At 44.4% G+C, this 23,403-nt stretch overlaps 1 protein-coding gene across 1 annotated transcript in view; it reads right to left on the bottom strand.

Moving 5' to 3' along the window:
• The window catches only part of itga11a (integrin, alpha 11a), a 116,423-nt gene that overhangs the window by 7,181 nt on the left and 85,839 nt on the right, over positions 1-23,403 (bottom strand). The window contains exons 14-20 of the mRNA XM_048615755.1: positions 22,708-22,911; positions 13,885-14,015; positions 12,811-12,977; positions 11,113-11,255; positions 7,755-7,865; positions 3,830-3,915; positions 2,396-2,537 (exon numbers count right to left, since the gene is read on the bottom strand). Coding sequence (XP_048471712.1) covers positions 2,396-2,537; positions 3,830-3,915; positions 7,755-7,865; positions 11,113-11,255; positions 12,811-12,977; positions 13,885-14,015; positions 22,708-22,911 — 984 coding nt within the window. The remainder of the gene's footprint in view (positions 1-2,395; positions 2,538-3,829; positions 3,916-7,754; positions 7,866-11,112; positions 11,256-12,810; positions 12,978-13,884; positions 14,016-22,707; positions 22,912-23,403) is intronic.

The following is a 23,403-nucleotide window of genomic DNA, read 5'->3' on the forward strand; positions in this document are numbered from 1 at the left end:
ACTTGCACACAGACAGACAGACACATGCACACACACACACACTCACATACACGCATGAGCATGCACACAGACACACAAGAACAGAGAGACACACAGACAAACACAGAGATACATGCACGCAGACACACATACACACACACACACACAGACATAGACACACACACGCACACACACACACAGACATACATAGACACACACATACACACACGCACATAGACAGACATAGACACATGCGCACAGACACACATGGACAGACAGACACACAGACAAACACACACTAACACACACAGATACACACATGCAGACACGTGCACACACACACGCACATATGCACAGACACACATGGACAGACAGACACACAGACAAACACACGGACACACACAGATACACACAGACACACACACGCAGACACACACACACACATAGACAGACATGCAGAGATACACAGATACACACACAGACACAGACACACACACACATAGACAGACATACACACACACACACACAGACTCATGCACACAGACACACAAAGACACAGACACATATAGACACACAGACACATAGACACACAGACACATGCACACATACACACATAGACACACAGACTCACGCACGCGCACATGTGCGCAGACACACACACAGATACATACAGACACGCGCACACGCACACACACAGCCATGCACACAAACACACATAGACACACACACACACACACACAGAGGCATACACACAGGCAGACATAGACACACACACACACGCACACACAGACACAGACACACAGGCATACACACAGACAGACATAGACACACACACACATGCACACAGACAGACATAGACACATGCACACAGACACCCACACACACGTGCATGCGCACAGACACACATGGACAGACAGACACACAGATAAACACACACACACACATACACACACACACAGCTACATGCACGCACGCACACACACACACATACACACACGCACGCACACACACACACAGATACATGCACGCGCACACACACAGATACACGCACGCGCACACACACACACAGATACACGCACGCGCGCACACACACACATACACGCACGCGCGCACACACACACATACACGCATGCGCGCACACACACACATACACGCACGCGCACACACACACACACACACACACATAGACAGACATGCAGAGATACACAGATACACACACACAGAGACACACAGACACACACACATAGACAGACATACACACACACACAGACACACATAAACACATGCACCCACACACACAGATACTAACAGACACACATACACACATTTAGACACACGTTGACACACAGACACATGCACACACACGCACAGGAAATATAATTGCAGCAGGCAGCGGAACTGTTAATCTTTCCCTATCAACCTCCCCGGAGAACATGTCAGACAGCAATCAACCAGGCACAATTTGTGACTGCTCAGTACTTGGCAGGGACATTTTAATAGAAAGCACTGAGTATGTTTGATCAAATTCTTTTTATAATTATAACGGTCATGTAACATTGTTGCCTGTGAAGGGGATAAGATGGTTGCTGCTGAGGGGCAGGTAGGGGTAGGTGTGGGCTGGAGTTAAGTGAGGGGGATAGGTTTGATGTCACATGGGGAACATTTCAGGGGATGCTGATCCAGTGTCAGTGATTCCTGGCTTGTCAGTCGCTGACCTAAGCAGCGCAAAGTCGAAGTAACTTCAATAACTGCTCAGCGTAATGCATCAGACTATCAATAAAAGTAATCACAATGAATATATCTATCTCGAGGCTGGTTCATTATGTATATTCAAGGCTGTGATAGACACATTTTTAATCAGGAAGGGAACTGAGGGTAATGGGGAAAAGACAGGAAAGTGGAGTTGAGGATTATCAGATCAGCCATGATCTCATTGAATGGCAGAGTAGACTCGATGGGCTGAATGGCCTACTCCTGCTCCTATGGCTGAACGTTTTATGGAAGGGTTCACCTGTCCAGTGAGAGAATTTTAAAACAAAAACTGTAATGAATGGAGACTGAAATATAGTTTTGAGCTGTTTCAGCTCCACAACAGTGTTCCCTGTGATTGAGAAAGAATCCAATCTTTTTAGGTCAAATTGACTGTGTTTAAATATGCAACAAAGCTCATGCCAAGTCTATGCATGACCGAGCTCCTGGGTTCTTAGGCATTGCCTTTTTGCTTTAATAGCTGCTGATTTCGAAAGTGACTTACCAACAAGCATTAGTGTCAGAATTCTGTATCTGTCATACAATGGGCACGGTGCATTGTGAGTGAGTGACCAGGACAGTGAGGTGTTCTACCCTGGGCTGGGTTTTCCACAGTATCACAGCTGGACTGGGAAAGGTGAGGGTGCTTCCTCAAAGGACGCCTTACCTTCTGTATGAGTGTTGCAAACTGCAGGTTCCTGGAGAAAGTGACATTGAGCACAGTACCATAAGCGTTCTCTCGCTTGTTTTCCAGCCAGGCATCCACAGAGATTCTCCTCCTTATGTTTTCAACAGTGAAGGGGAATTGGCTGAAAGACAGGAGGGAGTTGTTTGGGTGCCAGATCACATCAGCTGTGTTTTATTAGACTTTTGTAACAAGTCTCAAGAGAATTGGTTCACACTGCTACCATGAATTTCACAATCCTGTGACCAATGTGTGGCCAGTGCTGACAACATTCACATTTCGAGGTGATCATCAGAACCCTTCTTTCTCTGTGGAGTTTCTGATTAAATGTCACCTGAGCCCTCAGCCCAGTTTCACTATTTTCCCTCAGAATTTAAAGGGAGTGACCGGGTCTGGGAAATTCTCATTGAGAATGAGAATTGACTGAATGCATCACTTGCGTTCCAACCATTTGAGAGGACACACACACACACACACACACACACGTACAGGACAAAGCAAGAGGAAGAGGACAGAGAGAGATTATAGAGATAGAGAGAGAGGGCAGAGGGAGAGAGACGATAGAGAGAGGGAGGATATATATATAGAGAGAGAGAGAGAGAGAGGGCAGAGAGACAGGATAGAGAGAGAGGGAACAGAAAGAGAGGATAGAGAGACAGCAGAGAGAGAGTACAGAGAGAGAACAGAGAAAGGAAGAGAGAGAAGGAGGACAGAGAGGGAACGAGAGAGATGGAAGGAGAGTGAGCTAGGAACAGGTCAGCCTCTGAGCTGACTGTGGTACTGTGATGTCAACACTAAGGCAGTTACAATCAGTTGCCTTTTTCTCCTCAGGAGGATCAGGTGGATCAGAATATCAGCCAGGTTCCCCATCCCGACCAGTGACCCCTGCAGTATAAAACAAGTTGGCACCAACTGAACACAGGATCAGGCTTCCAAAAGGGAATAGCTAATTCATCCTCATTATCTCAGTCACTGGGCAGTATGGCGGTGGGGGAGGGGGGTTGCTGCAGGATGGAGCAGATCATAGAACCATAGAATCCCTGCAGTGTGGAAGCAGGCCATTCAGCCCATCAAGTCCACACTGACCCTCTGAGGAGCACCCCACCATACTCACCCCACCATACTCACCCCCTACCTTATCCCTGTAACCCTGCATTTCCCATGGCTAATCCCCCTAATCTGCACATCCCTGAGCACTATGGGCAATTTCCCATGGCCAATCCACCCTAATCTGCACATCTTTGGACTGTGGAAGAAAACCGGAGCACCCAGAGGGAACCCACGCAGACACAGGGAGAATGTGCAAACTCCACACAGACGTCAACACTCGAGCATGGGAGAAAAAGGGAAGGGCGAAAATTGTGTGTGAAAGGGTTCCAATGGAAACACATGATTGAGCTGTTACTGGTCACTCACCTGGAACCATAAATATCAGCACGAGCTCGGAGCCCCAGATCAGGATCACAATGTTCATCTTCACCACAATCACTCCAGAAACCAAGCTGCATTGGAATGGAAAAATGTCAATAAACCAGACCATTCTCCCTGTAACCATGATGTGCTTCATTATCAGAGTGAGTAGCCCACTCTGAACAGAACTATTGCATTCATCTCTCTCCCTGAACTGTAATCAAACTCCAAAGGGTTAGGAGACACAGAGCATTGATTCATCATGGAATTGTTAAGTTCTGTTTTAATTGCTATCACTCTACCATAAACACAGTATCTCAATGGTTCCCTATCTGGGCAAGTGGGACTTGAACCTGGGCCTCCTTGCTCACAGGTAGGGACACTACTACTATGCCACAGGATCCCCTTCACTGCTCCTGGGATGGTACAACTGCAAAATGGTTGCCATGTGTGCACGGTTAATAAGTGACTTAGAACCACGGAGAAACAGTGCAGTGCAGTGAGGGTATTCTCCACAGCGTTCCGAGACTTTTCAAAGAGGTGTTAAGTCTTATTCAAATCCAGGAATTACGTAGTAACTAAGATCACCTTAACTCAGCGTAAACTGAGATCAGGTTGGGGATTTTTCTAGTCTGCATGGCTTGACTCCACAGCACAGGGTGCTTACAAATAAAGATCCATCAGGATAGTGATTAAAGATCACACTAACTCCCGTCAGACACGAGTCAGAACGTGAGTGTATAACTGCAGTCTGGAGCCGGGTTTAGGGATTTTGGTGGGGGTGGGAGAAGGCTGGAGGAGTTGTGGTGAGGGGGTGTGGGGTGGGGGATAGTGTAGTGTAGGGGGTGAGATGTAAAGTTGGACTTTTGCCTTTCCCAATGATATCAGCCTCATTCAGCTGAAACCCAATGGATTCTGGCACTCAACCTTCCCATTCAGTAGCTGGTCAAGTATCTGAGGTGTTCTGGAGTGCAGCCCAGCCACAGTGTGAGTAAGGGTGGGGAGAGGGATGGTGCGGGGCCAGGGGTGAATCGCCTGCTCAAAGGCTGACGTGCTGCCTTCAATAATAATTTCCCACTGTTGAAGTCATTCTGCAAACATGACCTTTCCCTGAGATTCAGAGATAATTCATCTCTTCTTCTGCGACGGAGTGACAAGTTGCTGTTTGCTGTTGAGATAAATGTTTATGGGTTAAACCATCGCTGGACTATCCCCACCAGATGGACGCGGGAGCTTTTTGCTGAGCTGCACTGTTGTTATTAGCAAGGCATGGTGCCTGACTTGTTGGATTTTATAACTTGTAAACAAAGAGGAGTGCAGTTCTCTTCTGCTGGCATTACAGACTAAACGTCCAGATTCTCCCAACATGTTTTTACGAAATAGACTATATCCGACTCATCTGTTTTCGTGATGTTAAGGGATAAATATTTGCAGGATAGTCCCGGCACTGATATAACTCCCCTGCTCTACTTTGGGATTGTCCCAAGGTTTCTTTTACATCCAATCGACATGGCAACGTAGGAACATGAGTAGGCCATTCAATACGAACATGACTGATCAAACACTTCAGTGCCTTTTACCCACCCATTACCGTAACCCTGGACCCCCACCCCCCAACTAGTCATCAGATACCTGTCAATCTTTACCTTAAACATACTCGCAAAGACTGAACCTCCACAGCCTTCTGTAGGAGAGAATTCCAAAGATTCCCAACCCTCTGAGTAAACAAATTCTCGTCATTTCAGACTGAAGTTTGCATCCCCCTTATTTTTAAATTATGTCCCCTGGCCTGAGACAACCCGACTAGGGGAGATATCTGACCTGCAACGACCCTGTGTAATCCCTGTAAATATATTGTAAGTTTCTATGAGATCATCTCTCATTCTTTGAAACTCAAGAGAATACAGACCCAGACTGACCAATCTCTCTTCATAGAACAGTCTCACCATCCCAGAAACAAGTCTTAAATAAAATTCATCGCACTCCCTCTACAGCAATAATACCCTTCCTGAGATAAGGAAACCAATACGTTGCTCAGTACTCCAGGTGTAGTCTAACCAAGCCCCGATACAACTGAAACACTATACCTGTACTCTTGCCATAAAAGTAACATTCCATTAACATGCCCTATAGCTTGCTGCACTTTCATGTTAGCCTTCAGTGACTTATCAACAAAGACGCCTCTCTTTGTACATAAACACATTCCAACCTCTTCCCATTTAAGAAAAAGTCTGCATGGTTGTTTCTCCTGCAGTCAGATAGGAGTAGGATTTAACATCTCAGCACCTTCGACAGTGCAAGGCTCCCTCAGTCCTCCACTGGAGTATTGACAATGAGTCTTAATGTGCTGAAGCCCTCAGGGCTTGAATCCAGGACCAGATGATTCAAAGGGGAGAGTGCTACTGCCTGCACCGTGGCTGACACATGCTATAACTCACATTAGCTGGCTTAGCTAAGGTCACTGAGCTGCCAGCAACACACAATTCTTATTGAACTTAGCGAATATGAATAAGCACTGAGTTTTAAAGTTTTATACGCATGCATTCATTATCAACTAACACGTACTCACAGTTAAAAACAAATACTTTCAAGAAGTCACGTGATCAGCAAACCTGATCTTTTTGGACCATCCCTACACAGTTGCACAATTTTCTCAGCTGCTTCAGAGCACAGTTAAGAGATAATTAGGTCAACAAACAGGAGGCCAGGCAGCATCTCGAGGAAAAGAGCAGTCAATGTTTCGGGTATTACCCTTCTTCAGGACTGGATGTGGGGGTAAGGGGGAGCTGCACAAAAAGAGAGGGGGTAGCGGAATGGTGGTGATAGGCGGACACTGGCAGTAGGTACGACCTGGTTGGTCAATGGGAGGGATAAACCCAATTGGTGGCTGGAAGGGAGGGTCAGAAGGTAGAATGGAAGGAAGGAGGCAAGACTGGAAAGGGAGCCGGGGGATGGGTGGGAAGGTTATTTGAAATTAGAGAACTCAATGTTGAGTCCTTCGGGCTGTAGGGAGCCCAGGTGGAAGATAAGGTGTTGTTCCTCAAATTTGCATTGCGAGTCGCTGCGACACTGGAGAAGGCTGAGGAAGGACATTTCAGAAGGGACAGGGAGTTGAAATGGGCAGTGACCGGGAGGTTAGGTTGGCCACTATAGGCCAGGTGAAGATGCTTGGAGAGACGGTCACCTTGTCTACATTTGGTCTCACTGACATAGAGAAGACCACATCGGAAGCACTGGATGCAGTAGATTAGGTTGGAGGAGATGCAGGTGAAACTCTGGCTCACCTAAAGGACTGTTTAGGGCCCTGAATGGAGGTGAGGGAGGTGGTGTGTGGGCAGGTGTTACCTCTTTTACAGTTACAGGGGAAGGTACCGGGCAGGGTGAAGTGGTTGGTAGGGAGTGTGGCGCGGACTAAGGATAATTAAATTGGCGCACAACTGAAGTCACAAATAAACCAGACTGTGATGGATGGCATATTTCTGACCCTAAGGGTTTTGCAACTATCTAACAGTCTATTTATTATTGCTTAAAAGCTTTAAATTGCCAGCCTTTTAAAAGAGATGAAATCCAACTTGCCTTTGGAATTCACAATGTCAGGATTGCTTAATCCAGGCCTGTGGAGTACTAGCCATTTACATAACCACGACACCACCACACCCTGTTTTAGAGTCAGGCTTCTATGTGCAGCAACATCCTAAATAGGTTTGTGACAATGTCCTTGATTTAGTGCTTTGAGCGAAATAATTACATGTTCTTCCCCAAATCTGCGCACTGGCGTACCACACCACAGAGCAGTGTGATCTGTGCCCACGCCAGTTTATGAGAAACAGAGTGTGTTCATGCTGTTGACAAGAGCATAGCTACAAAATCAGAAGCATACCTCAGAAGGGAAAGGAAAGCAGTTGTTAGAAGTGGCCGTTATTTCACCTACCGTGGTCCTGGTTGTGGTCGGCCACCCATCATCCAGGACTGGGCCGTATTCTGGGTCCAAGAGGCCAAAGTCCAATATAAATCCAATGGGTCTCACGTAATCCAGCGTATCCTGGAAAAAAGGGACCAGTTCACAAGGAGATCTGGAGAAACAAACTACAGGAGGTTTTTTTTCCCCCCCTTTATTCATTCATGGTATGAGGCAGCATTTATTGCCCAGAGAGCAGTTAAGTGTCAGCTACATTGCTGTGGGACTGGAGTCACATGTAGACCAGACCAGGTTAAGGATGGTGTTTCCTTCCCTAAAGAACATTAGGGAGCTAGATGGGTTTTTCCCCCAACAATTGACAATAGATCCATGGTCATCATTAGATTCTTAATCCCAGGTATTTATTGAATTCAAATTCCACCATCTGCTGTGGTGGGATTCAAACCTGGGTCCCCAGAACATTATCTGCAGTGACAATACCACTAGACCATTGCCTCCCCTTGTGGTCAATGATAACAAGTGTTGGAGATAAAATGAAAACGAAAGAACTTGGAGTTATATTTAATCAACCTGTTGACACATGTTCCAACACAACTATGCAGCAAGTGGGATTTATACCTAACTGTCTAACCCAGAGATAGGAATACTATCACTGCACCACGAGACACCAACTTGGAGTTATTAGTATTTTGAATTAGCCTGTTCAGATTGTTACAACATGTCTGTAACTCGCGTTTGGATCTTCTGGCCCACAGACAGGGACGCTACCACTGCACCACAAAACCCTAATTTGGAATTATTTGGGCATTCACAAACCCTTCATTACCGAAGAATGTCTATTGATGAGAAGTCATTGACAGTATGTTCGCAAAATGGCAAAGTCCCTCAACTCACAAAGTGGAGAAATGAGCAGCTGGTTTGGTTTTGCTTGTATTGGTCAAGGGAAGAATGTTCGCAGGAATTTGAGCCAACTGCTCCTCCTCAAATCATGCCAAGGATGAAGGTTCATGCTCACCCCGTTAGTGACACGGCAGGGGAATTTATTGCCCTCTTCCGAGGAGTTTGGAGATGAAGGGGCATTTAATCAGATGGGAGGGTGTTGGGGCGGGGACCCTACCACTTTCCAATCCTGGTGAAGTCTGTTGGGGGGCAGGCCCTCAATGACCTTCCCAATCTGCTAAATAAGACCCTTATCTGGCCAATTAATGGCAACGCCCAGGCTTCAATCCCCGACTACTGTTATTAGCCCAGCTGCAGACAGTGGAAAAGGGGGCTCACCCTGTGGGGATTGTGACAAAATTGCTTGGGGGTGTGAGGGTATGTCCCTTGTACAGAAGCTTTCAGGGCCTGATAGAAGGGCTGAGAATGGGTGGAGGGAGAGCAGAAAGCCTGCAAAGGACCATTCCCCTGCCCTTGCTATAGGTCCCATATCCCCCCCTAAGTCTGCAACCCTTAACCCACCAATACTCTCCGACTATTACTCACTTGTGCCTGCATCACTCCCTAAACCGAGGCCTCAGTGAGTGCATTAGCAGGAAGACCCACTTCCTCCTCAGTAGCACTGTTGAGTAGAGAAAAACCAACAGGCTCCGATTCTCAAAAGAGGGGACCTGGGGGTTGTGAGGATCCCATCACCTCAATCTAATAACACCCATTGTGCCAGCCTAAGGGGCAGCAAGTTGGAGCTGAGGTTTGGCCGAGGAAGTTGCAGTGTATCCAATAACATGACAATTCAATGAGCACATTCAGTGCACATGTCCAGGCAAAGTCTCTGTATTTCCTGATGCCCTGAGCAAAGGGAACTCCTTCTTCCTTTTGTTCTGATTGGGCCAAAGTTGGTGCTGGGGAATTCCTGTCTTACCCGTCTTCTACTTTGGAGAAACCCAGATAACCAGGCAAGGACAACCCAGGAGGAAATCTTGCGAATGAGACAGACTGGTCTGATGCAACTGGTAGATATATTTAATCAGGCACATTTCTGGAGCAGGTAGAAATTGAATCCAGGCCTTCTAGCCCAGAGGTAGGGGGACTACCACCCCATTATAAAACCCTCCCTGATTCACCCAGTATGGAGTCTCAGTACAAGCAGGATGTTCAATTATAGCAAACATTTTATTATCCACCACCTATGGGACCAGGAATGTGCCGGTTTATCAAATATTCTGGATAATCAAGAGGTCCACATGATCAATGTAGAACCTCAAGCTCAGTAATAGAAATGTAATGCAGGGGTCTGCACATCACTGTTATACTTTATTTACAGCATAAATCACTTAAATAATAGTGTAGCTTTGCCTTAAATAAATCTTATGGCAGACAGCCTTCTCACTCACCCTCAACTGACTACTCAGACATCATGGTATTTGTGGAGAAATTGACTTGAAATTGAATCAACTGCCAATATTTTATGTGGCCATTCATTTGAACAACATATTTACATTGAGGTGAATAAATCGAAAAACTATAACATTTGGACAGAATAATATCGTAAACATTGTGATATTTGAGGTGTATAATTTTTGCCAGTTTATCGAGAGTGCTGCTTCATAAGGCATCGGTTAAAACAATGTTTGTGGTATTACTGTTTTGTTAATCTGTAAGAATGGTTTAACACACCAAAGATCCTTAGACAGCACCTTCCAAAACTCACTCAGAGATAGTAGGAACTGCCGATGCTGGAGTCTGAGCTAACAAGATGTGGAGCACGTAGAAGGGTCCAGACCCGAAACGTCAACTCTCCTACTCCTCTCTTGCTGCCTGGCCTGCTGTGTTCCTCCAGCTCCAAACCGTGTTACCTTCCAAACCTGCACTCTCAATCATCTAGAAGGTTTATGGAAGCAGTTACATGGAAACATCACCATCTGCAAAGCCCTCTCCGACCCATATATTATCCTGACTTGGAAATATATCCCCATTCCTTCGCTGGGTTAAAAACCTGGAACCCTCCCTCCTCTCAGCACAGTGGACTGCAGTGGTTCAAGAAGGCAGCTCACCACCACCTTCTAAAGGAAATTGGGGATGAAGAATAAATGCTGGTCCAGCCAGTATCAGGCACATCTGTGGATGAATTATAGAATCCTGCTGGTATTAACAAAAGGAAATCAGACAACAAAGCTGATTTCTCCCTACAGATGCTGCCAGACCTGCTGAGTTTTGCCAGCACATTCTGTTTTTATTTCACATCTCCAGCATCCGCAATTCTTTGTTTAATATAATTGGTGGTAGATTCTGAAGAAGGGAAGGCCTTGAGAGGGAATGAATTAAAGGAGGATAGGTGTGACAAGTCTCCTATTTTAAAAAATGAGCCTATAAGAAGGAAGAGGGTCGTGTCAGACAGTCTAGGTGGGACAGGCCAGTGGTTGGTACTTACCAGAACGTGAAAATAGAATTGATCACAAGTCTCTAATTCAGGTTCCATGGTGATGTTGCTGTGAATGTATTTCTCAAAGTTGTCATCAAACAGCGCCCTGGGTGTATATCTGCGTTCATCAATGGAGACGTTGTACCTTATGACTGAATAAAAATCAGAATAATTTCTCCAATTTCAAACTCAACTCATTTTCCACTGAGTGACCAGGTATGAGTTTGTTCAGAATCCTGAGCAAGACGCTGGGATTAAGAGGGAGTTGATGGCACGTATTCACAGAAGCAGAAGGGCCCATCTATTTTGCGAAATCACAGGCAACAATTACCCTTAAAAGATAAGCAGGGGCTACAGAAGCTCTTCAGTAGAGTGTATAGGCTGGGTGTTCCAGTGGGTCAACCACCAATGTGGTTAACTCTTAACTGCCCTCTGGGCAATTAGGAATGGGCAATAAATGCTGCCTGGCCAGCGACACCCTCATCCCATAAATCAATAAAAAAATCAAAAAGGAATTTTTTTTTCATTCACGCAAGGTGGGTGCCATTGGTTAGACTAGCATTTATTGCCCATCCCTAACTGCCCAGAGGACAGTTAAGAATTAACCACATTGCATGACAAGAATCACATGCAGATTTCCTTCCCAAAAGGGTATGAGAGAACTAGGGATTTTACAAGAATATCATTAGGCTAATTCTTTTATTGAATTCAAACACCACCAGCTACTTTGGTGAGATTTGAACCCACATACCCAGAACATTAATGGGGGTCTGGATTACTAGCTCAGGGACATTACCACTACACTATACCTCCCTGGCAATTAGAGGGAAGGGAAACTGAGGGAGATAAGGGGGGCCACTCCCATTGGGAAAAGATTAAGATGAGGATAAATCTTAATATGAATATAGCGCAGAAAGAGAGGAACAGTTAATATGGCATGGGGAGTACTACAGCAGATCCAGAAATGTGAAATTCAGAAATTTCAGTCATTAATAACAGAAATTCTGTTCTGAGGAAGGGTCACTTGACCTGAAACGTTAACTCTGATTTGTCTCCACAGATGCTGCCAGACCTGCTGAGCTTTCCCAACAATTTCTGTTTTTGTTTCTGATTTGCATCATCCACAGTTCTTTCGGGTTTTCTTTCAGACATTAACATCTGAAAGAATGAGCGTGACAATCTCACTCATTTGACCTAATTTCTCATTTAGGAGCGTTTAAAAATGGAACGTGATTGAGGTCATAACATGAAGCATAAAGTCTGCTCAAGTTGAAAATTTCTTTCAATTAAACAGGTTACACAGCACAAGTCACCATTACTTTAAGGCTTGATCCAGATTAAATGGCAAGAGATGGTTCTTTTCCCAGAGAACAGCAGTTCTATGCAATAGGTTCCCAGCTTCCTAAGTCAATATTGATTCACTGAATTCCTCGGAGCGGGAGTTAGGTCTGTCTGGGCTGGCCAGAGATTTCCTCATAGAGAACTCTGCAGGGACCTGTATATCCCCATAACTGGCCTGAAGCTTTTAACCTCATATTTCATCTCTCCTTTCCGCCTCACGTGGAGGCAGAAGCATCGATATTGTGACACATGGGATATCATGAATTGCGTAGGACAGACTGGATGGATGAGTGAATCTATTCCTGTCCATCAGAAAGAGAGTGAGCAGGTTTCGAGATGACCTCTCAGTGGTAGTGTTGTACTTACTCAAGCTGTCATTCTGAAGGCCAGGCGACTTGGCTGTGACTGTAAAACAGACCAATACAGACATGCAACTGCACTCTTTGCCGTTCCTCTTGCAGTCCTTGTTGAAAATGTTGATTTTCCGTGGTTCGAACCTCATGCTGGCATTCACCTGGATTATACTGCGGGACCTGAATGGGAAGGTATAACACTGAATGGGTTGCATAGTATCTCTTAACCAACATAGTCCTTGCCTTGGAAATTAAAGTCTAACAGGAGCCAGGTTGGAAGTAAGATTGCTGCATTGTGCCGTTAGAGGAGGCAGGGTAGGTGTGGAGAGGTTATTTCCCCTTGTGGGAGAGTCTATTACCAGAGGGCATCATCTCAGAGTTAGGGGTTGCTTATTGATGGAAGAGATGAGAAGGAGTTTCTTCCCTGAGAAGTTGGTGAATCTGTGAAATTCTTTACTGGAGAGGGCTGTCAAGGCTGAGTCATTAAGTCTATTCAAGGCTGAGAGAAACAAATCTTTCAACCACATAAAGATGTAGTTGATGGCTATCAGATCAGCCATAATCTCATTGAATGGTGGAACAGACCTGATGGGCTGAATCACCAACTTCTGCTCCTATGTCTTATTCCTGTGGATATTATTGGGTGGCCAATTGCACAGCACTTTCAGAGAAGTATACAGGCAGAGCAGCAGATAGTCAGGCTATATTACATTGGGGCACTGCACTGCACCATTGGAGAGACAGCACATTGTGCCAATGGGTGGGTGACGATTTGCAACATTTTGCCGACGTCAATCATTTTGCCTTGGGGGAGGGTGAATATAGAGTCCCTCCCCCAGCAGAGGTGGAGAAGCAGTGAACAACTTGGATGGAATTACGCTGCAGAACAGGAACCAGGCATTAAGGTCGGCCCAGTCTGGATGGGATAGTGACTGTGCCAGGCAGTTTATTAACTGCTGAGCCACTGGAGATCAGTGAAGGTAATCCGTTTGAATGCATTGAGCTGGTGACAAAAAAGACCATGGGCAAGGAGCTGTGAATGAACAAGTGATTGGGGAAATGTTTAAGCAAATATAGATTCACAAACCATAACTGAACAGCACTACCGAGTGCTCCTACTGCCAGATCCACCAATCCATCATTGTTCATATCCAACTGTCCATGGATACTGCGGCCGAAATACCGCAGTCCGTGGCTGACTTCGGAGGCCCCAATCCTCTGTAAGGCAACAAATACAGAAAGAGCTGGGTGCATTATATTGGACAGTCTGAAGTAAGAGGTCGCATGCTGGATTTGTTATTTTAGGTGAAGGAAGCGGTTGATGGGATGAGGGAAATGTTGCATCACACCACCTTGGAAAGAGAGATGGACAAGATGATGAATGCTAATGATTAGATGCCCCCATGTTAGATCAGCACACAATGATAACAAAGAAACACAACATTTATTGGGTGTAGTGCTTTGGACAGACAGTTGATTTTTTACCAGTGATTCCCAAGTTTTTATGACTGGGCATTTCCCACATCCCAAGTCTGGGTCTGCTGTGGGTGAATTGATAGGGAGAGCGATTGGCAATGATAGTCAACAACTCTACTGTCATTATACATACAACTAGAAGGAAGGTAATTGGTGAAACTGACAGACCTTGGTCTGACTTCAAACAGTTTTGTGTTCCTGTGCCTGGGGAAGGTTCTTAGGGTCAGGAATCCTCTGGGACCTGCATTATTCTAGGTTGGAGGAGAACTAATCCTGAGTGGCATGAATACTTATAATTCAGGAAATATGTAGGTTAGATGGGCAGATCGGTGGCAGATGGAATTTAACCCTAATAAATGTGAGGTGATGCACTTTGGAAGAGGGAACAAGGAAAGGGAGTTTTGAATAAATGGCACTAGGAATCTCAGAAAAACAATGGGATCTTGGGGTGTCCAGACTCGAAACGTCAGCTTTCCTGCTCCTCTGATGCTGCTTGCCCTGCAGTGCTCATCCAGCTCTACACCTTGTTATCTCGGGATCTTGGGGTGCTTGTCCACAGATCCCTGAAGGTGGCAGGATAGGCTAATAGGACAGTTAAGAAGGCATATGGCATGCTTGCCCTTTGTCAGTCATGGTGTAGATTATAAGAGCAGGGAGGCTATGTTGGAGCTGTACTGAGCTTTGGTTCGGCCACAGCTGGAGTACTGTGCAGTTCTAGTTGCCACACTATAGGAAGGATTTGATAGAACTGGAGAGGGTACAAAGGAGATTCACCAGGATGTTGCCTGGGATGGAGCATTTCAGCGATGAAGAGATGCTGCATAAGCTTAGGTTGTTTTCTTTGGAGCACAGAAGGTTGAGGAGGGAACCTGATAGAGGTGTGTAAGATTATGAGGGGCTTGGACATAGAAGCAACTTGGAATAGAAAACAACTGTTCCCCTTAGTTGAAGAGTCAATAACAAAGGGGTATAATTTTACAGTGAAAGGCAGGAGGTTTTATGGGGATTTGAGAAAAAGCTTTTTCACTCAAAGAGTGGTGGGTGTCTGGGATGCATTGTCTGCGAGGCTAGTTGAGGTGGGAACCTCACAACCTTTAAAAAGAACTTGGATGAGCACTTGAAGTGTCACTAAATTCAAGGTTTGGGCCTAGTTCAGGGATGTGGGACTAATGTATGTAGCAGTGTATTTTCGGCAGTAAAGACTTGATGGGCCGAAGGGATCTTCTGTACTGTATGATTCTATGTACACCACAGCCATTGGAGCTTGTGACACAGAACAGGATAGTATTGAGGGATGTTCACACCTTTACCATTCTCTGCCAATTGACTCTGAGGGACAGCTTGATGGATCAGAAACTGATGCCCATCAAAGAGGCACTACTTTTAACGTTATCCCTTTCTAAATGCATCGATAAGAAGGGCAGCGATGAAGAAGAGAAACTGAAGAAGGTGGAAATTGAAGGCAAGAAGTTGAATGGGGCTTGATTCATGGTAGGTTGCGTGAATAGTTTGGATTAAAGCTGTCAAAACTAGTTCCAGCTGTTATTGTTAAATGATGTAATGGACAACGCAGCAACTTAAAATCCTGACCACCTGGGGAGAATGTTAGTGCTGTAACCTCAAAGTAACTTGGCGGCAAAACCTCTGGAATTCGTGACTTACAAGTTAACAATGCCTGATTTGGAATAAACTGTAGGGTACTCACTGATATATGGGTGGTGCACAGGCAATCCTGCTATTCCCTTCAGTATTACACTCTCCACTATTAACTGTGTAGTTGATGCATTGAAATTGATCACTGTGCAGATGAGTTTCCAAACCACACGACTGAGAATCCTCCAGTTCTAGATCCTCAGTAGATAGACCTGTTTATGATACTATAGGGTCAGGAGTAGCCCGGTTAGCCTCTTGAGACTACTCACTCTTAAATGAGATCATGAATGATCTGCAACTGAACCGCCGCAGTACCCTTTATACCACTGGTTAACAAAAATTGATCTGCTAGTTGTGGACGAACTCCCAGCATCCTTTGTGTGCAGACATTTGTCTTCTAACTTCATGCCTGAAAGACCTGGCCCTGATTTATGCTTTACATTGCCCAACCAGTAGAAGTATTCTATCTATCCGGCCAATCAGCGCTCCTTACTCTCTTGGAAAGGTTAATCAAATTATCAAATTATCCCGTGAATTTCTAAATTCCATGGAATATAGTACTGCATGTTGGCAGAGCAAAGATCTGGGAGCTCCTTACTGCAGCCAGCAGTGGGTACTGTTGTAATCTAATCAGCTGAAATTACATAGCTCATCAAAATGGAGCATTCAGTTTTCAAGGCAGGGCATTGAGATTCAGGGTTATCTAGAAGTGAGTGGGAATAAACTTAGCTCCATGTGTCAGATCTTCCTTTATATCTGTGACTCAGATAGACAGCACAATGGCTCAATGGTTAGCACTGCTGCCTCATAGCGCCAGGGATCCGGGTTTGATTCCACCCTCAGGTGACTGTCTGTGTGGAGTTTGCACATTCTCCCCTGTGCTCCGGTTTCCTCCCACTGTCCAACGATGTGCAGGTTAGGGTGATTGACAATGCTAAATTGCCCCACAGTGTTCAGGGATGTGCAGGCTGGGTGGGTTAGCCATGGGAAATGCAGGGTTACAGGGATAGAGTAGGGTGGATAGTCTGTGTGGAATGCTCTTTGGAGGGTTGGTGTGGACTTGATGGGCTGAATGGCCTGCTTCGTCACTGTAGGGATTCTACCGTCATCCTCCAATGGTGTGTCAAGCAGTCTGATCACTGGAGTACCACATATCTGCTTGGTTCAATTCAAAAGATAGGCCTGCATTTGTATGGAGCTGTTTATGATCTCAGGTCTTTCTAAAAGCAATTTATAACCATTGAACAACTCTCAAAGCCAGAGAGGCATTATGACAACAAAAGAGACCATCATGCAGTTCCTGTTACAATATAGGATTCAGACATCTCATGGCTTGGTTTGAAATTCCCATCAGTTAGGGAAGTGAGGAGAGTGAGGCTTGTGGGAAAGGAGGGGAAAGCAGACCGTGATACCATTGCTGGTTACATGCCAATGGGATGGCTGGCATCAGTTACCGCAATGGATTAGTACCATCACTGGGATGGCAGCTACAAACATAACAATTAATGCACAATACCTTGGTTTTCTGTGCAAATTTTGGTTATTGCCCTTTTACAAAACCATGATGCCCACTCTCTAAAAGGTTGGTAAATCACCTTTGATGATTTAGTTTCCTCTGCTAGAGCTCAAGTAGTGATCATTAGCGAGAACAAGCTGATTAGGAAGATCCCACCAATAAACACTTGCTCTGCATTCAATTTTAAGTAAAGCTGCAGTTGGATAGGCTGAATAGACTTCAGTATCAGTGGGTTAGGAACAGTAAAACCAACCAGGGATCTTGCCCCTAATCAGTGTGGTGAGAGTGAAAGTTTAAAATTGAGATATTAGTGGACTGGGAGCCATGGATTTGTAAGTAATGAGGTGATGGGTGACTGCAGAAAGTGATATGTGATACACTATTCCCTGACAAGGTCTTTAACCTTTTACATTCATCGTATCTGCCTGGGTACAAATAACTTACGGGTTATAACTCCCAGATGCAGTGTTGCATGCTGGCTTCTGAACAATCCATTGCCAAATCGCCTAGTGAAATATTGGAAGGGGAAGATGGAAGAAGCAATGAGAAAAAGATGTACAAACTAAACTGAAGTGATGGAGTTCTTTTTGGCTTACATTATTCTGTCTATTTAAGTTACTAAGAACATTTGTTTTCACTCAAGTCAGCACATAACTTCATAATTACCGGCAATAGTGATTAAATTCTGACAAACTCAGCAATGTAACTCACTCATGGTTCAATTACACCTGTCACTGTCCCTTTCTACTCAACGAGAAACAGTGACATTGGTGCATAAAAACCTTCGATACTGTGAAAGTATGTTAAAGAACATTTTATTGGTTACTGACCCTACTGATGAATTTTGGAAAAGAACCTTACATTTATTTCATGCTTAACCTTAGACACCAAGCAATAAAGGATATTTGAAGTGTGGTCACTGCTGTAATGCAGCACCCAGTTTGTACACAGAAAGATCCCAGAAACAGCTACAGGATAATATGTGGATCATCTGTTCTTCTTTCTGGGTGTTGGTTGGATGTTAAGTATTGGCACCAAGGGAGACCTGACCTGCTGTGGAATCTTTTCTTTCTTACTGAGAATGCAAATGGGACCTTGCCCATTAATCCCTATAGCCAAATATCAGCTGACTAATGTACCAGGAAGGATTTGATTTGATTTATTATTGTCACATGTGCCAAGACACAGGGAAAAGTATTGTTTTGTGTGCTATCCAAGCAAATCATACCTCACGTAAGTCCGTCAGGATAATTGAATAGTCTGCAGAATATAGTGTTACAGCTACAGAGAAAGTGCAGAGAAAGGTCAAATTTAATATATGAGAGGTCCATTCACAAGTCTGATAACAGCAGGGAAGAAGCATGGAAGAGGGTGGAAGACAGTACAACCGGGGCGGGAGGGGTCTTTGATTATGTTGGCTGCTTTCCCAAAGCAGTGGGGAGTATATGGAAGGAAGGCTAGTTTTCAGGATGGACTGGGCTGCGTTCACAACTCTCTGCATGGACCAAGCCAGACTATTCCGTTGATTGGACCGAATGGGGAGATTTCTCCATTGAGTGAGGGCCCTACTTCATTGGTGAAGGCCCAGCCCCCTGGTTTTTGGAGACCTGAGGCAGGAATCCAGTGTTTATGTTTTGCTGATGGTTTCCCAGCAACTTCAGTTTCTTTGAGTCAATGAGACTCAATGCAGTGACACGACTGCCTTGGAGTTCAGTCACACTCAATGCCTGCAAAACTCTGACTTTCACAAACCTTAGTCCTGAGAGTGCAAGGACAGGTACTGGGCAAAGTATTTACCAGGAGTGAGAACCGGAGAAATAGAAGTAGAGAGAGTAGCCTCAACATCTGCATGAGTAAAAGCACAGACAGAATTAATTATTAGTTCCCAGTAAATTTGTGAGATTACTCTGAAAATTCTTCGGTCTTAACCAGCTCCAGCAAATCACATTACAGAAAACTGTGGCTTGATGCTGGGGAGGCAATCATTACCCTAAAATCTGGTGTATACACTGCATCCAAGTGTGAGCAATTCCTTATAATATCCTCTCTGGAATTCCCTGTCCAAACCTGGCTCTCTCTCCTGCCTGCTCTCTTTTTAAATTGATGCTTAAAATCCACTCCTTGGATCATGTGTTTTCTTTATGTTAGTGTCTTCTTTAGCCTCAGGATTGAATACCTTATTTGATTGTGTTTAGGTTGAACTCTCTGTGTACATTAGGTTGTTGGCAGTTGCTGAGTTATTTAAGACCACACATTGTCAGCATCTGAAGGGGAAAAGAAGGGACATGGGAGTGGGGTATAAATTTGCTTTGGGAGGAAGCAAAATGTACAACAGCAAATTGGCATCCAACTAAAATGCCTGGAAATGCTCACTGAGCAGGTGGGTTTGGTTGCAAACATTTCATTACCCTGCTAGGTAACATCATCAGTGCATCTCTGGTGAATTGTCGGTGTTCTGTCCCACTTGTTATTTAATGCCTTTAGTTTAATCAAGCCCACCGGCTCAATGAGAAAGTCTACAACCTCTTCCATAACCCAAGCTACAAATCTTCTCGAAAACTTTAAAAGGAGTATTAATATTGTCTTCCCGTAAATGTGAGGAATAGCTTTCCTCCTGTAACATTAATATCATATTACTAAAATAAGCACTCAAAGACACAATCGTTATTAAATAAAATCACACTACTTATCTTCACTCTGTCCTGCTTTCTCCCACTCGTCCTTACACATTCACTCTCTGTCCTTGCCTTTTCCAATTTTCTTTTCCCTCAATTCTGAGGTAGGGTCTCTGGACCCAAAACATTAACTCTGATTTGTCTTCACAGATGTTACCAGACCTGCTGAGCATTTCCAGCAATTTCTGTTTTTGTTTTAGATTTACAGTGTCCGCAGCTCTTTTGGCTTTTATTTTCTACATTTAACTTACCTGGAATAATCTTCGACATGCAACCTTTTTTCAACTTTCTGGCTCCCATGATTTTATAAGTAGGAATGTCTTTCAAAACTGCACCACTTAAACTTTGATTGGATAAAAATTAGTCTTTAAGACAGTCCCTTAAGCAGGTGATTATTAGGCCAGAGTGTAATGATTGACATAATTAGATTACAGATGTAACCTTGGTCATATAAAGGTGAGATTTTAATTCACTCAAAACCATTGCAATTGGACACAGTTAAAATGAGGCCTTTAAAAGTGTTGGAAAGGGCTGTACAAGACAAATGAGCTTGTTAGCAATATCAGAGCCAAGATTAGACTTGCCCGCAGCACTGTGATGGGCTTCCTGAAGAGACTGATCTCCTGTATAGCAGCAGAGGGAGAAATTTCCAGAATATTGGGTGGTTCTTTCACTTAAGGCATGGAAACAGTGTAAAAAAAAAACAGAAGTTGTATTTGCATTGTGGGGTTCTGAAGTTTTCAGCGGAATCTTGCACCAAAAGTGTAAGTTTGATGTGAAATGAAAAGCAGTGGTTTTTTTTTTGTTTGGCTGAGATTCATCCTGAGCAGTTCCGTATCACAGGAGTCTGAGCTTTACAAGCTGTTCCCCAGTTCACAAACTGAGATAAACAGCAACAATCCTGGGGGCCCATCAAGTTGGTGAAAATACTCTTTGCTAAATCTTCAAATCTTCCAGTGCAAAGAGTTATCCTCAACCAAGTATTGCAGACTGGCACATCCCAAGGTTCAGGAAAATGTGCTGAGAGACATACTCAAAATTGGTGCTACCACCACAAAGGCACAGTGGAACAAGACTACTGACTAAGGCCCTTCAGTCAGAGTGTTACCAAGGGACTGGTAACTTAGGACCCCATCAGGCTGTATCCTTGCAATGGAATGTGTATAGTTAATGTCATGATTGGTTAATTTTGCAATTGGACTCGGATTTAAGTGTACAAAGTGCTCAATGTAGAAAAGTGGTATTTTGGTCATTTTTAAGTCCAATTCAAAATGAATAAAGTATATTTTTGAAATGTATAACTAGGCCGTAGTTTTGATGTTAAATGAATATTGGAAATGTAACTGTTAAGTGTAATGAGTATTCTCAGAGATCCATATAGTGGACTGAATGAAACTGAACTGCTTTACACTTTTATGTTAAATGTGATATGTTTTGCAAGTGTGCCTTGACAATTTTATACATAAAATGCACTTTTGAAAAATGAGTTTGTGGTTCTTCTTTAATAAGAGAGTAATGAACCTCTGGAATGCAATGTTGGTTGGTGCTCTCTCTCTCTTCCTGTCTTCAGAAGAGGTTAGACACTTCGTGACTGGGCCTGTTATCCCACTGTATAGAGGAATTCTGGTCCTCCTTCAATACAAAGCTGTTATTAAACTTGAGAGGGTGCAGAGAAGATTTACAAAGATGTTGCTGCGGTTGGGGGGTTTGTACTGTAGGGAGAGGCTGAACAGGCTGGGGGAATGCTTTTCCCTGGAGCATTGGAGGCTGAGGGGTGACCTTATAGAGATTTATTAAATCATGAAGGGCATGGATAGGGCGAATAGCCGAGGTCTTTTCCCAGGGTAGGGGAGTCCAAAACTAGAGGGCATGGGCTTAAGGTGAGAAGGGCAAGACTTAAAAGGGACCTGAGGGGCAACGTTTCATGCAGAGAGTGGTGCATGTACAGAAAGAGCTGCGAGAGGAAGTGGTGGAGGGGGTTATGATTATATTTTAAAAGGCACCTGGATGGGCACATGAATAGGAAGGGTTTAGAGGGATATGGGCCAAATGCTGGCAAATGGGACTAGATAAATTTAGGATATCTGGTCAGCATGGACGTGTTGGACTGAAGGGTCTGTTTCCATGCTGTACAGCTCTATGACTTCATTAGTCTTTCTTGATAATCCTAGATCCAGTTAACCTCCTGATTTGATCTTGATGACCTAAGAGGGAGGAGGGATCAGGGGTTAGGGCAGGAGGGTTGGCTGGTAGATGACAATTGGCAGCTTGGGAAGATGGAGGCACAGACAGACGTTATACAGAACAATTTTTTCGCTAACCGATTCTGAATCTTCAGGCTTTATTGTGCCCTTACAAGGATAGGAGCGAGAGGAGGAAGAATGTGACCACTTTAGCATGGAGCAGAGTTGATGGACTAGCTAGTATTTCTCTGCTTGTCCTATTTGTAAACGGAACCTGGTTTCAACTGCAACACAGTCTCTGTCTTTCCTTTCCATCCAGGACGTGTCAAAGCGGGGGCAGATCTGTCCAAACCAGGTCCCTAACTGTTGGAACTGGAGGAGGTGGTGCCGTTTGTTGGATCTCTTACCTGTTTGTACTCCTTGAGGATATTTTTATTGTATCCATGAAACACATAAATTGCTCCACGATGATCATCCTCCAGGGGTGCCCCGACCACCACATCGTTGAATGAATCATGGTTGAGATCACGGACACCAGCGATTGCAGATCCAAAGCGGGAGTTCTGGGATTTGTCAGAGATTTCCAGAAAACCATTGAAAATGAAAATTCTCTGTAAAACAAACCAATACGTTCTGAGGGTTATGGTGGAATCCTGTACCAAAATTTGCATGTAGCATTTCAATTACAATTAAATCTTCAGGGTTTGAGTGAAGATTTGTAACTCGGGTGCTGGTTGTAGATGTTGGGTGTGTTTGCCGAGCTGAGAGGTTTGATAGCAGATGTTTCATCCCCTTACTAGGTGACATCCTCAGTGTTGTGGAGCATCCTGTGTTGTCTTGTGCTGGTTCGAATTTATATGGTCTGGTTTTTGCTGCTTCCGGTAGGTGCCAGTTCCGGTTGTGCGTTGTAATGGTCGGTATATTGGTTCTAATTCAATGTGTTTATTGATGGAGTCCGCGGAAAAATGCCAAGCCTCCAAGAATTCCCTGGCTGTCCTCTGTTTGGCTTGTCCTATGATAGTAGTGTTGTCCCATTTGGAAGTATGGTTTTTCTCGTCTGTGCGTACTGAAACCAAGGACATTTGGTCGTGTTGTTTAGTTGC

The sequence above is a fragment of the Rhincodon typus genome, chromosome 33, assembly GCF_021869965.1.
Source record: "Rhincodon typus isolate 14 chromosome 33, sRhiTyp1.1, whole genome shotgun sequence".
Classification (NCBI taxonomy): Eukaryota; Metazoa; Chordata; class Chondrichthyes; order Orectolobiformes; family Rhincodontidae; genus Rhincodon; species Rhincodon typus.